Raw genomic sequence first — 12,664 nt, 5'->3', positions numbered from 1 at the left:
AACCAAACACTATGCCCCATGTCCCTCACCCCCAACCAAACATGCCCCATGGCCTCCTCACCCCCAACCAAACCCCCCACCCCATGGCCCCCTCACCCCCAACCAAACCCCCACCCCCCAACTCAGCATACACACTCAAGCATGCACCCATACAGACCCAAACCCCCACCCCCCAACTCAGCACACACACTCAAGCAAGCACCCATACAGACCCGAACCCCCCACCCCCAACTCAGCACACACACAAACATGCACCCATAAAGACCCGAACCCCCCACCCCCCCAACTCCAAACCCCCAACCCCCCAACTCAGCACACACACTCAAGAATTGCACCCATACAGACCCGAACCCCCCACCCCCCAACTCAGCACACACACAAACATGCACCCATAAAGACCCGAACCCCCCACCCCCCCAAATCAGCACACTCTCAAACAAGCACCCATACAGACCCGAACCCCACCCCCCAACTCAGCACACACACACAAACATGCACTCATAAAGACCCGAACCCCCCACCCCCCAACTCCAAACCCCCCACCCCCCAACTCAGCACACACACTCTCAAGCATGCACCCATACAGACCCGAACCCCCCACCCCCCCAACTCAGCACACACACAAACATGCACCCATACAGACCCGAACCCCTCACCCCCCCAACTCAGCACACACACAAACATGCACCCATACAGACCCGAACCCCCACCCCCAACTCAGCACACAAAAAACATTCAAATCAAAACATTCATACACATCCGACAACCCCCCCCACCCCGCATCTCAACATACACACAAAATACATTCAAATACAAACATTCATACACATCCGACACACCCCCCCACCCCCGCATCTCAACATACACACAAAATACATTCAAATACAAACATTCATACACATCCGACACCCCCCCACCCCCGCATCTCAACATACACACAAAATACATTCAAATACAAACATTCATACACATCAGACACACCCCCCCACCCCTGCATCTCAACATACACACAAAATACATTCAAATACAAACATTCATACACATCCGACCCCCCCCACCCCCGCATCTCAACATACACACAAAATACATTCAAATACAAACATTCATACACATCCGACACACCCCCCACCCCCGCATCTCAACATACACACAAAATACATTCAAATACAAACATTCATACACATCCGACACACCCCCCCACCCCCGCATCTCAACATACACACAAAATACATTCAAATACAAACATTCATACACATCCGACACACCCCCCCACCCCCGCATCTCAACATACACACAAAATACATTCAAATACAAACATTCATACACATCCGACACCCCCCCTCCCCCCCCACCCCCGCATCTCAACATACACACAAAATACATTCAAATACAAACATTCATACACATCCGACACACCCCCCCACCCCCGCATCTCAACATACACACAAAATACATTCAAATACAAACATTCATACACATCCGACACACCCCCCACCCCCGCATCTCAACATACACACAAAATACATTCAAATACAAACATTCATACACATCCGACACACACCCCCCACCCCCGCATCTCAACATACACACAAAATACATTCAAATACAAACATTCATACACATCCGACACACCCCCCCACTCCCCCAACCCCCGCATCTCAACATACACACAAAATACATGCAAATACAAACATTCATACACATCCGACACACCCCCCCACCCCCGCATCTCAACATACACACACAAACATAAAGCAAAACAAACCCGACACACAAACACAAACAGAGCACTTACCGGAGACGTGCTGGAAGGCTGGAAGGCAGGTAAGCTGGAACGCTGAAATCGTACTACGGCTGGCGTGGTCCAAGGCTGAAATGCCTTCCGGCATCAAGCCTTATGGACCATGCCAGCCGTAGTGCTGGCCCTCCATTGGTGCAGCACACACGCATTATGTGGCTCGTAGGAGTGACGTGGTCCGTGTGTGTGCTGAGCCAATGAGGGCCAGTGTTTTGTCCGGCCCGGAAGACAACAAAGACTTTCCTAATGAGGGCGGCCGCGGGCCGCCCTCCATTAGGAAAGTCTTTGTGCCTCGCGGGCCGGACAAAAGAGCATGGCGGGCCGCAACTGGCCCGCGGGCCGTATGTTGTGCACCCATGCTCTACAGTAACTGGTGGAATGTTTTCTTCAGTAAGGTCATAATTATATATATATATCCTCTTCTAAAGAGGGGTCAAAAAGCCTTGGGAATTTAGCTCTAGGGTTAAAAGGGCTTTCCTCCTGTGGCCTTCTTGGTGTAGGTTGTTCTGAACGTGAAACAAACTTGTCCAGCCTTTCCATGCAGTCCTCAAACTTTTCTCTAGTCCAGACTGACGACCTAGAATGGTCTAGAGGTGGAAAAGTGTCTCTCTCACCGTCTTCCGTCGAAAAAGTGTCTCTAGCACTCTCTTCCGTCGAAAACTGTAGAGATTTTTGCCTTAACGTCGAAGAAAGTCCTTCTTCTCCTTCAGAGAATTCCTCTGGCGGGAACGATGAAGGTGGGGTATCCCTGTGTCTTTCTCTCGACTTATGAACGCTCTCCTTAGATTCAGCGGATCCTTGGGCTTCTTCGGAACCTTCCGAAGAGTCCCTAAACTGCCGTCTTTGAGAATCGGCGGCCACAATTCTTGCCAGGCTGTCTTCGACATCCTCCCCAGACGGGAGGCGCGGAGGGGCAGCCGACAATTGTAAGGGAGTCTTTTTCGGCAGAGCCGGGGCCTTGCCTCAATCGGACGCCTTTTCCAGTAGCACCGTCATTTTCGTCAGTGGCAAGGCCTTGTCTTGAGTTATCGTAGTCCTCGGCGGCGCCGAAACCTTGTCGTCGCCGTACGCCTTCTTGTGATGCGTATCGACGGAACTATGTATTTTTGGGGTACCGCCCTTTGTCTTGGATTGCCCAGTCGCTACGCACATATGCGGCTGCGGGGAGGTCTGCCAATCTCGGCGATCGGTGGGTATCACCGGAGTTACCGGTGTACCCGTTGGCGCCGAATTCTTCTTCGATGTAGTCCAAGTAAGGCTTGGGGTTGTGTGCTTAATGCTGTGCACGTGTGCGTCTTTGTTGCCGCGGTGCAACTTCCCCATAGCAGAGCTTACGCCGTGCTTATCGGAGCCGGGGAAAGACGATGCAGAACGCAAGCGTTCTGTTGAAAGGTCAACAACCGGTTCGGAGGTCTGATAGTCACTCTCGCCGTCGTCACATTCAGTGGTAGCAGCAGTGGGAGAAACACCGGCCTTGGACATACCGTAGGCCGCCCACCATTTTACCCTACGCTCCTTTAAGGTTTTGGGGCGGAGGAGCTTACAAGCCGCACACCCTTCCTCTTTGTGATGGAGGGGCAAGCACTGGTTACACCGTCTGTGCTTATCCTTCCATGGGAATTTGCTCTTACAAATCGGGCAAAATCTAAATGGAGTCCTCTCCATAGCTGAGGGTACACAGAGTAACTAAGACCAAACGGGAAAGAGGAACGAAAGGGAAAGGCATTTTCAGTTTGAAAAGAAATGTCCACCCCGACCCCACTCTCCCTACTGTATAGGCCAGTGGAAGTTCTCGCAGGTCTTCGGCGGAGACTGGAACAGCCGTCGAGATAAGGGACGGAAGGGGTGATCTTAACTATTTTATAGAATTATTCGATCAAAGGTGGGTTGGACAATAGCAATGTTCTTTACGAACTCTGCATAAGGGCGACCAGTTATCTGGGCTGAAAAAAACAATCTGAGGGACCTCGACGCGTGAGGGATCTTGGGTACACTACACGTCACGTAGGGATAGTGTTACAGGAACGCCCATGTTGACGTCCCCTTTCGATTCTCGAAAGACAAGATGCAATACTCTGCGGTTACCACTGGATGTCGGACTATGCACAGCATGTGATTCTAAGCAGAATGACAAACATCAGAAATTATATTATTTAATAGGAGTTGTGGTGTTTTACATAATTAGGTTAAGTGAAGATATGGCTGAGTAACACAAATGGGCTAAAAGCGAAGTGAGGCTACCCTACACAATTAGGCTAAATGCAAAATATGGATAGCTTAGACAAATACGCTATATGTATAATAGGTAATAAGAGTAGTGGGGTTTTAATGGAGTACAGTAATGGCTGTACTCCCCACCCACACCACACGTATCTTATCAGTTGCTGCTGGTTGACTGCAGCAGGCTTACCAAGCGAGCACGGGCAAACACGGAGAGGAGCTGCTTCTTAGGGAGCTACCATTTGCCTTGAGGCCCTTAGCCGGTGGCTGCCCAGTCAGGGGCTGCCCCAGGAGCACTAGTGAAAGAGGTTGTGGTCACGTGGTAGCGTATCCGGTTAAATAGATGCCAAGGAGGGGCAGAGGGGGCGAGCGAAGGCAGGGCCAATGGAGGGAGCAAAGCTCTGAGCTAACAAGCCAAATTCTAACAAAGGAAGCAGCCTTAAATTCGATAAATACACCCACCTAAGAAAGCAGTTTGCTAATGAAGCACTGGGGTCACCCAAGTAGTGCTGAGCGTAGAGGGAGTGCGGTGAAGCCAGAAAATAGTTTAGTACTAAACAGAAACATGTCTAGGAGTTTCTGACATTGTTAAGGGTGCTAGATCCTCCAGTCCATTTTTGCAACAATGGAGGACGAATAGGCATTCCAAGAGAAGCATGAAGGCTCTTATAAAAAAGGTACTGAAGTATTTTGGCTTCGGAGAAACAAGATTACAGAAGCGCATCCTGGACTGAGTGCAAGCCAAGAATATACCTCGAAATCCGGGCATCAACCACCAGTATTGTCTGTATTGTTAGCAATCTCTTTTGCTCACCTTACCTGCCCATTGCCATTCTTGTTAGACAGTATTGTGTCTCATCTCTCCAACCCGCTCCCTCCTTCCTGAGGCACACTCTTCCGTTATTCCTCCGCCAGCTACTCTGCAGCCACCTTCCTTTATTGCCTCATGGAAATGGAAACAGGACTTGCAGATGGAGATACTGCTTCCATTTCGCTGATGATGCTTTCTGAAAATGTACCCAAGTAATTTCTCTGTTGTAGTTACAACCTGTCATTGTCCTGCACTACCTGTATACAGCCTGGAAGCTGCAGCGACACTTTAGAATGTTGCGGTACCTAAAGAACTCCACTGCCCACAAGTCCTGGTGTATGGGATTTGCTTAGCGCATGCTCAATCAATGGCGCTTTGCTGGCATTTGCAAGTTGTGCAGATGTGCCAGTAAGAACTTGGGAGCGCAGAGTGGTACTTCTGGGGCATTGTTTCGGTGTTGCAGCAGAAAGTGTTTCTCTGATGATCTGTTTTTTTATTTGGCTTGACTACTTGCTCGCCAGGCGAGGTTTTGGGTTTGCTACAGAGTTTGAAGTGCCATGCCTCAAACTTTGCCAAATTAACTGGACTACTTTTGGGTTTTCCTTCATTGTCTTGCTATCTCCAGACCTGTGGTTTTACAACACTTCTGCCTCACTTCTACTGGACAATCTGCTGGCCTTTAGCCATTATATCTCTGTGTCCCTTTTCTACTCCTCTGTGCTTCTTGTTTGCACTTCCTGGTAAACTGACTTAATTTCCTTACCTCCCCCATGTGCTCAGACTCTCCTGCATTCATCCTCATTGACTTTAGCTAGCATTCTTGTGCCACCTGGCTCAGGCCTTTGCAGACTTGTATTCTGTCTTTTGTGCAGATCATCGTGGCTGATTGTGACACACATGAATTCCCTGAGGGCCTTGGTCTTACGCCAGGAAGTGGTTTGTACACTTTTGTTTACTGTTGTGAATCTTCCTTAAAGGCAGTGCACACACTGGAGTGTATAGGATTGTGTGTCTATATACTGATGCTTGTCAGTTTTCTTTTTTTCCACAGCCGGGGAGAGAGCAGTGTGTCATTCGTCTCGCCTTTTCACCTGACCACATGCTTTGAGAGAAATAGAAAATATTGTGTTGGGTTGAGATGGAAGTTCGATAGCCTTCTGGGTTTTAGTTGTCTTTTGGCAATACCAGTCTTGACAGGTATGGTGTCCTTTGGACCCTTCTAACTCCCATCCCTCCCTTCCCTGCTCGACTCTCCCCCCTCTGCATTATTGTTTTTCCTTCCAGCACCATTATAGGAATTCCTTCTTCCACCATGGCCAGCCTGTCTGTATGAACATCCCCAACCCAGTTTTAAGCACAAGCAAGCTCAAGGGTCATTGTCTGTGACTGCTCCCACTGATACTAATAAACTAACCCTGGACAGCAGTCTAAAAGGCTGTGTTATGGCGAATCACAAAAACTCCAATGCAGTGTAGGAGTCAATGGGTCTCATTACAAGTGTGGCGGTCTGGAAACAAGTGTCCCAGTACGCTTACCGGCACCCATGTTTCTGGACCACCACACTTTGAATTTGCCTGGCGGGGCCGCTGCACTCGACAGGTCTGACCCTGCCGGGCGCTGCGACCCCAGTAGGCATAATCTTCACAGAAGCACTGGCACCGTTAGCAACAGTGCCGGCGCTTCCATCTCCCCATTCCCATAGAGTCCTATGCGACTCTACGGGAATGGGGAGTTACAAAATCCGGCGCCTGACTTCCCGCGCCGCCGGGACTTGGAATGTCCCAGTGGCACCAGGAAGTCAGGTGCCGGATTCATTGTTACGGTGTTGCCACCAAACTCGTTATGAGGCAATGTATGCTGCAATTATGCTGTTGGGCTAGCTGCAGGCCCCAAATAGGGTTTCCAACCCTCTCTTCCCCTTACACTGTCATTGGACCATTTGCAATCAAGATATACCATACCTCGAGGAATCAGTGGTGGAGACAGAAACCCAAAATGTTTCCATTTTCCGACTACGGGCTCCTCACAGGGGCTGACCAGTGTTTAGAACTACCAAGTATTTTGTGGGTAATCTAAGCCTTCTCTGCCGTTTTGGGTTTTAAGGTGAACACCTCCAAGTCCCACACTTAAAACAAAAGCTTATAATTTATGAGGTGCAGGATTTTACGGAATCTCGCCCCTATAGCTCCTGGACAGACAGACTATCCAGAATACCTTTGGGAGAACTACCCACTGGCCCACGCAATAGGCCATCCCTCTCACCCTTCCCTTGGAAAAACCCTGTAATTCTAGGCAATGCAAATCTCCTATCCTAAGCACTTTCAGTGGCATGTTAAATCACTCCGCCTCCGGTAGCCGAGAAATGGTGCATTACAACCTAGTCGTGGAATCTTGATGCCTCTCCTAGGGCTAAAACTCTAGCTATGTGTGGAATAGGATGGTCCTTGAGAAAACAACTGTCTCTTTTGATACATCACCGGACTCTTCCAACTCTTTATGGGTGCCATCCCCTGGCAAGGCCAAGAGTGCTGGACCTACTTAAATTGACTGCACCATGAACTGCTGATATTACATAAGTCCTAAGACTCAGGAGGGTGGAATGATTCAAATGTTGTTGCTATAAAGTGTCAAACCTACATGCCTTTACCTATTTGCAATTTTTCAATAAAGGAAAGTAACAAAGGAAATCCATGCAGGAAATGCAATTTTAAAATGGAATCCATGCTACTGTGTGCAGGAACTTCCTTGCACATAGGACCTAAACACATAGCTTTAAGTGGAAATGTTGGAACTCAACTCAAACAAGCACAGCTTCCGACTTTGTGGTTCCACTTGCCGTACTTACTCTTGTTCAGATAATCTTTTTTAAAACTTGACTAAAGTGTCCATCCCTGTAAAGTCATAACTAATTGCACTGACCTGAAAAAAGAATTTCAATTCATAACTAATCAAACATTGTAAAGTAGGTGGGGAGCAAGCAGTGTAACTTTCCATCAGGACTAACATGATTGGATGATTGTTGATTTTTATATAATGCATTCAATAATAATTTTTGATTAATACTGTAAGGGAGGCATGTTATCACAAGTATGACACTGACACAAAAGGTACAATTTGTAAAACCTGTATTGGAGTCTAAATTGGGTTGGAGAAACTCCTACTTTGCCCATAGCTAGGATGGGAGTAGTCTCAATCCTCAAATGATAAATATAACAGTCCTAGTTGTGTTCTTCCAATCAAAATGGCCTATAATAATAAAAACATAATGCCTGCCCTATATCTTGTACAAAAAGCGTGTAAACGAGAATATGTATGCAAAGGAAAGTCAGTGTTCAAATATAATGAATAAGTGTGGCTGAGTCAGCTCTCCTCCCCACGTTGTATAGCATGGGGTAAGGCAAGCTGACACACTCTGGCTCAGAGCTCCTTGCCTACATCTAATGGATCATCACAGGGGAAGTTGGTACCTCTCACAACCTACACATGTAAGACACTATGCAGAAATGCTAACACTTTGTACACCAATGAGGCCATTGCATGAAACACAAAGGCAGGATGCCAGAAGGAAGAGCTGAGTCCACTTCCCAAGGTGTAAGCCCACTCTTTGTAACTTTATAAACCCACATGCCTCAGGGATAAAAACGACCAATACTGGCCTAACATTAAATATTCCAGGTTGAGACAGAACTGGTGGTCCCTCAAAACCCAAAGCCAGCCTCGCTCCCTTTACAAATACTCTGTAATAACCTGGTATGTTTTCCAAGCAAACATCAATAAGCTCCCGAGAAACATGTCAACCCGTCCACCAAGCCTCATTGTTCATAAACCACTCAGAGTTGCATACCCTTCGTCGGCTTCATGCAGGTCAACCTTCCTGTAATCACAAAGCTGAAAACATCCTTCAAAAACTTATCCAATCAATAAGATATCTGGAATCTTAGCATTAAAAAGCTAAGCCTTTCTGCACTAGCCTCTATCATAACCACATACCTTTATGCTTCATTGTCCCTGGCAGGCTCAAGCATCCAATCTTGACCAACTTCAAGCTTACATCAAGCTTTGTTAAATTGGTAAATCAATGGAAACAATGGTACCTGCACAGGACTCCTTATGCCTAGAGTCTGAAAGCCAACTGAAGGACTATAAACCCGACTTCCTACCGCATAGTGGGACACTGCTGTACTGAATATCCTAGAAGAGCTGCTAACTGCCCAGGAAGGAGCCCGTGTCTGTGTGCATATACCCGTAAACCCCGTCCTGCTGCTTTCAGTACAGTCGACAATCTTTCTCAGTCACCTGGTCATATTCTATAGGATCTGTTGACACCTTTAACATGGTTAATTTAATTTCTGAAAAAATGACCACATGCGATAAGTTGGGCACCTCCTGGTATCAAATAATGCCATCATTACCTGAGGCTTAACACAAAGGATAGCTGAACCCACAATAGCTAAACACATTAAAATAACATCACTGTTTCACATCACATCTGAAACAATGGGTACCATGTATATGCAGACAATTGCCCACTCCATCTTCACCTGCATGAGGGAACTAGAAAGAATCTCCACATGGCTAAGTATCTTAAACATGGTGCAGTTCTGGGTGAACTAAATTGGCTCTCCAACAACAGAGTCAAAACCAAGATCCTTCTCATAAGTCCACTTCCTTGTCTCCTCTTGGTATACTCTTTGAAAGAGGTATATTCTTTACACATCAATTCAATGCCATTATCACCATCTGCTCTTGAGAGAAGAAATAGGAGCAGTAATGCTACTCCTAGTTCTACTACCTATTCGCGTAGTACCACTGTGATGTTCACAGTGGTTAGCTTCTCATTAATTTACTGCAACGTCATCTATAAACGAGGTCCGCTGGATCACTTGTTCAGCTACAGTGAGAAAAGAGCTCATACTCCTGCTGCAACGTTTGGACCACACACCGCCTGCGCTGGAGATTACGCAGCTGATCCAATCAAGGAAAGATCAGAGACCAAACCTTTTGAGTTCACCCCAGGAATTGACCACATCCTGGTGCACGACTATCCTAACAGATTGCAGTATTTTGCTAACATTCTTGACCTTAAAGGAGTTTATTTGGTTTTCCCATATAAAAAGTATTAAGACAATTAATTTGTGTTTGCCCTGTGTTTGATTCCACTCAGGTCTGTGATACTTACCAAGGTCTTCCAAACATACCAGTCACACTGACGTCTAATATCTGCATCCAGAAGACCAGGTACAAAAGAAATGGAGGAATTAGAACATAAATCCCACATAATGCCAGTAGGAATTCCTGTACAATGTGTGCATTAAGGACATTTTGCTACTCAGTTTACATTCAGCAACCATGGGTAAAGATTGATGACCTAAAGGAGGGTCAGGCTCGAGAGCTCTCGAATAAGGGGACACAACTGTCTCCCAACACCAGGGCCTCAGTCCTCTTCAGGGCTATTTATCTCTCTCTATGAATCTCCACCCTGCCCCCCCAACCCCTGCTTAATTACCCATACCCCTCTCTTTGGGCCTTAATCTGCGGGAATGGGCCCACATTCCAAGACATTACACTAACCTGTTCCTTCAAAGATGATGGCGTTCTCGTCTGTGACTTGCGGTTCGAAGTCAGTGTAGGCGTCCAGGTATTCTCCGTCCGTTACCCTGATGTTGCGGAGGACCAGGGTGGCAGAGTCGTGACTCAGTCCAGAGGTAAATGCTCCGAAGTGTCCTGTTTTCTCCTGTAGGTAGATGCAGTCCAGAACCAGGTCCACCTCTCGCTGCTTCTTATCACTACTAAACAGATGGAGGTCCTCACACAACCCTAAAAGAAAGAATACTTAATAAATACCTGCCAGATGTTGCTGCTCTGCAAGGGGAGACTGGGAGTGCTTTACTTGTATGACTAATCGCAACAGAGTTTTTAGCCACATTAAAAAAAATATACTAGGGTCTCAACTTTCTAGCCACATAAAACAGTATAATCTGTGGTTTTACATAAATCAAATGGATGTCAACTTCAGTATCCCCCCTCATGGCCAGTCCTGTCCTAGACGGCGGTCCCCACTATTTGTTCTCTAACCCCACCTCTTCCCCCACAAACTCCTACACCATTACCTACAAACCCCTGAACTTTCTCATCAAAATTCGCTTTTAATACACAATTTCACTGTCAGGGAATATGTTCCTGAAAATGCAATTTGTGAACACTTTGGAAAGAACAAGGCAGCAAACCAATGAAATGATAGAGCAGTGTTTCCACCCTTTTGAGGAACAGACAAAGGGGCTTATTACGAGTTTGGCGGTGCAGGAAAACATTGGAGGTCATTTAATTTGCCTCAATATTTTCTGCACCACCAAACTACCAGTTTGCCAGTATTACTTCTGCTTGTATTACCAGATGGTAATACCAGCATTTTTTGGAGATAAAATGGAGGAGTTACCTCCAATTTGAAACTGGAGGTAACCACTCCACTTTACCTCCAAAAATCACCAGTATTACCATCCCTTAATAGTGGCGGTGGTAACAGTGGCAAAAATCACTAATCGAGTCCTATGGACTCCATAGAATGGGGATTTACACAGCAAAACCCCCACTTGTAATCTGGCGGTATTACTGCCGGAGGTAATAGCTCCAGGGGGAATACCCCCTGACCAAGTGGCGGTATCAGTAATTCCTGTTTGCCGGTATTCCGGCAGATATACCAGCAAACTCGTAATGAGCCCCAATTGTTCTACTCACTTGAAAAAGTACTTTTGTGTTTCTACTCAAATAAACAGGGACTACAGTAGGTTTTACCCACTGGAAAAAGGACTGCAAGGTTTTACTCACCTGAAAAAGTACTTCAGTCTTTCCACTGACATGAAAAGTGCTCCTTAAGTCATCTGAAATGGTCTACATGCAGAAAAGGTACCTTGATGCCTCCACTCACAAAGGAGATTTCATAAGTATATCTACTTATAATACGTGCAAAATACAAAGCCTGGATATAATGATCTTATTTTAGGCTAGTTGAGACATCCCAACTGACCTATAATAAGACAATGATATCACATCTGCTGTTTAATAAGTAATAAGCTTGAGCCAACACAGAACTACAAATGTCACTGCAGCACTTTTCAAATTCTGTGCCTGTAAAATAGTTTTCTGAGATACTTTGAAGACAGTCATTGACAAGGAACGATTTGTGGTAGGTTAGTTCATTTGTGCACTGCTGGGGTTTAACACATGTGATCATGAATTTGCATGTTTTTACTTATTTTAAAGAACAACATGAAAACATGTTTTCAGTGCATTTTATTAAACTACTTTATTTTTCTGAAACCCATTAGAAGCTGCTTGTTAGCTTTTTAAAATCCAAACACATTATACATTGATGTTCCTGGCTTTCCTTGATCGGCATTCCTCTGTTCATCTTCCTCGTTGCAGTTCTTTGGTAGCTATGGGAATGGAAGTTAATTCTTACATTTTTATAGGTAAAGTCTGGGTAATTGTTCTTCCAAGGTAAGTCAGTTGTATATGACTTGAAGGTTGAAGCTGAGAAGGTATTTGCCATAATTTTAGAGAGCAAGTCAGATCGTGATGACTTACATATTACAGATCCCATTAAAAGGTTCTTCAGCATCTTTCCTGTGGATGTGTTACAGTAAGCCATTAAGGTATTAGGAGGGGACGGGGAGGAGAAGGAGTATCCTCAGAAGAAAAGGGGGGATACCATGCCTCATCCAATGGCGCCATGATATTCTCCCGGGGGTTGTCCCCACCATGGGATTCTCCCTCATATAGCTGCCCCAGGGTCAGCATCAGGTAGTGGCTGCCGTCCCCTGGCCACATGAGGAGAG

The 12,664-nt window shown here is 46.3% G+C and overlaps 1 protein-coding gene across 1 annotated transcript in view; it reads right to left on the bottom strand.

Moving 5' to 3' along the window:
* TAPBPL (TAP binding protein like) overlaps positions 1–12,664 on the bottom strand; it is a 180,597-nt gene that overhangs the window by 150,119 nt on the left and 17,814 nt on the right. The window contains exon 2 of the mRNA XM_069650698.1: positions 10,401–10,646. Coding sequence (XP_069506799.1) covers positions 10,401–10,646 — 246 coding nt within the window. The remainder of the gene's footprint in view (positions 1–10,400; positions 10,647–12,664) is intronic.

Source organism: Ambystoma mexicanum, chromosome 3p (assembly GCF_040938575.1).
Source record: "Ambystoma mexicanum isolate Mex_15411 chromosome 3p, UKY_AmexF1_1, whole genome shotgun sequence".
In the NCBI taxonomy this organism is placed as follows: Eukaryota; Metazoa; Chordata; class Amphibia; order Caudata; family Ambystomatidae; genus Ambystoma; species Ambystoma mexicanum.
This window is presented reverse-complemented; position numbering and strand designations above follow the sequence as displayed.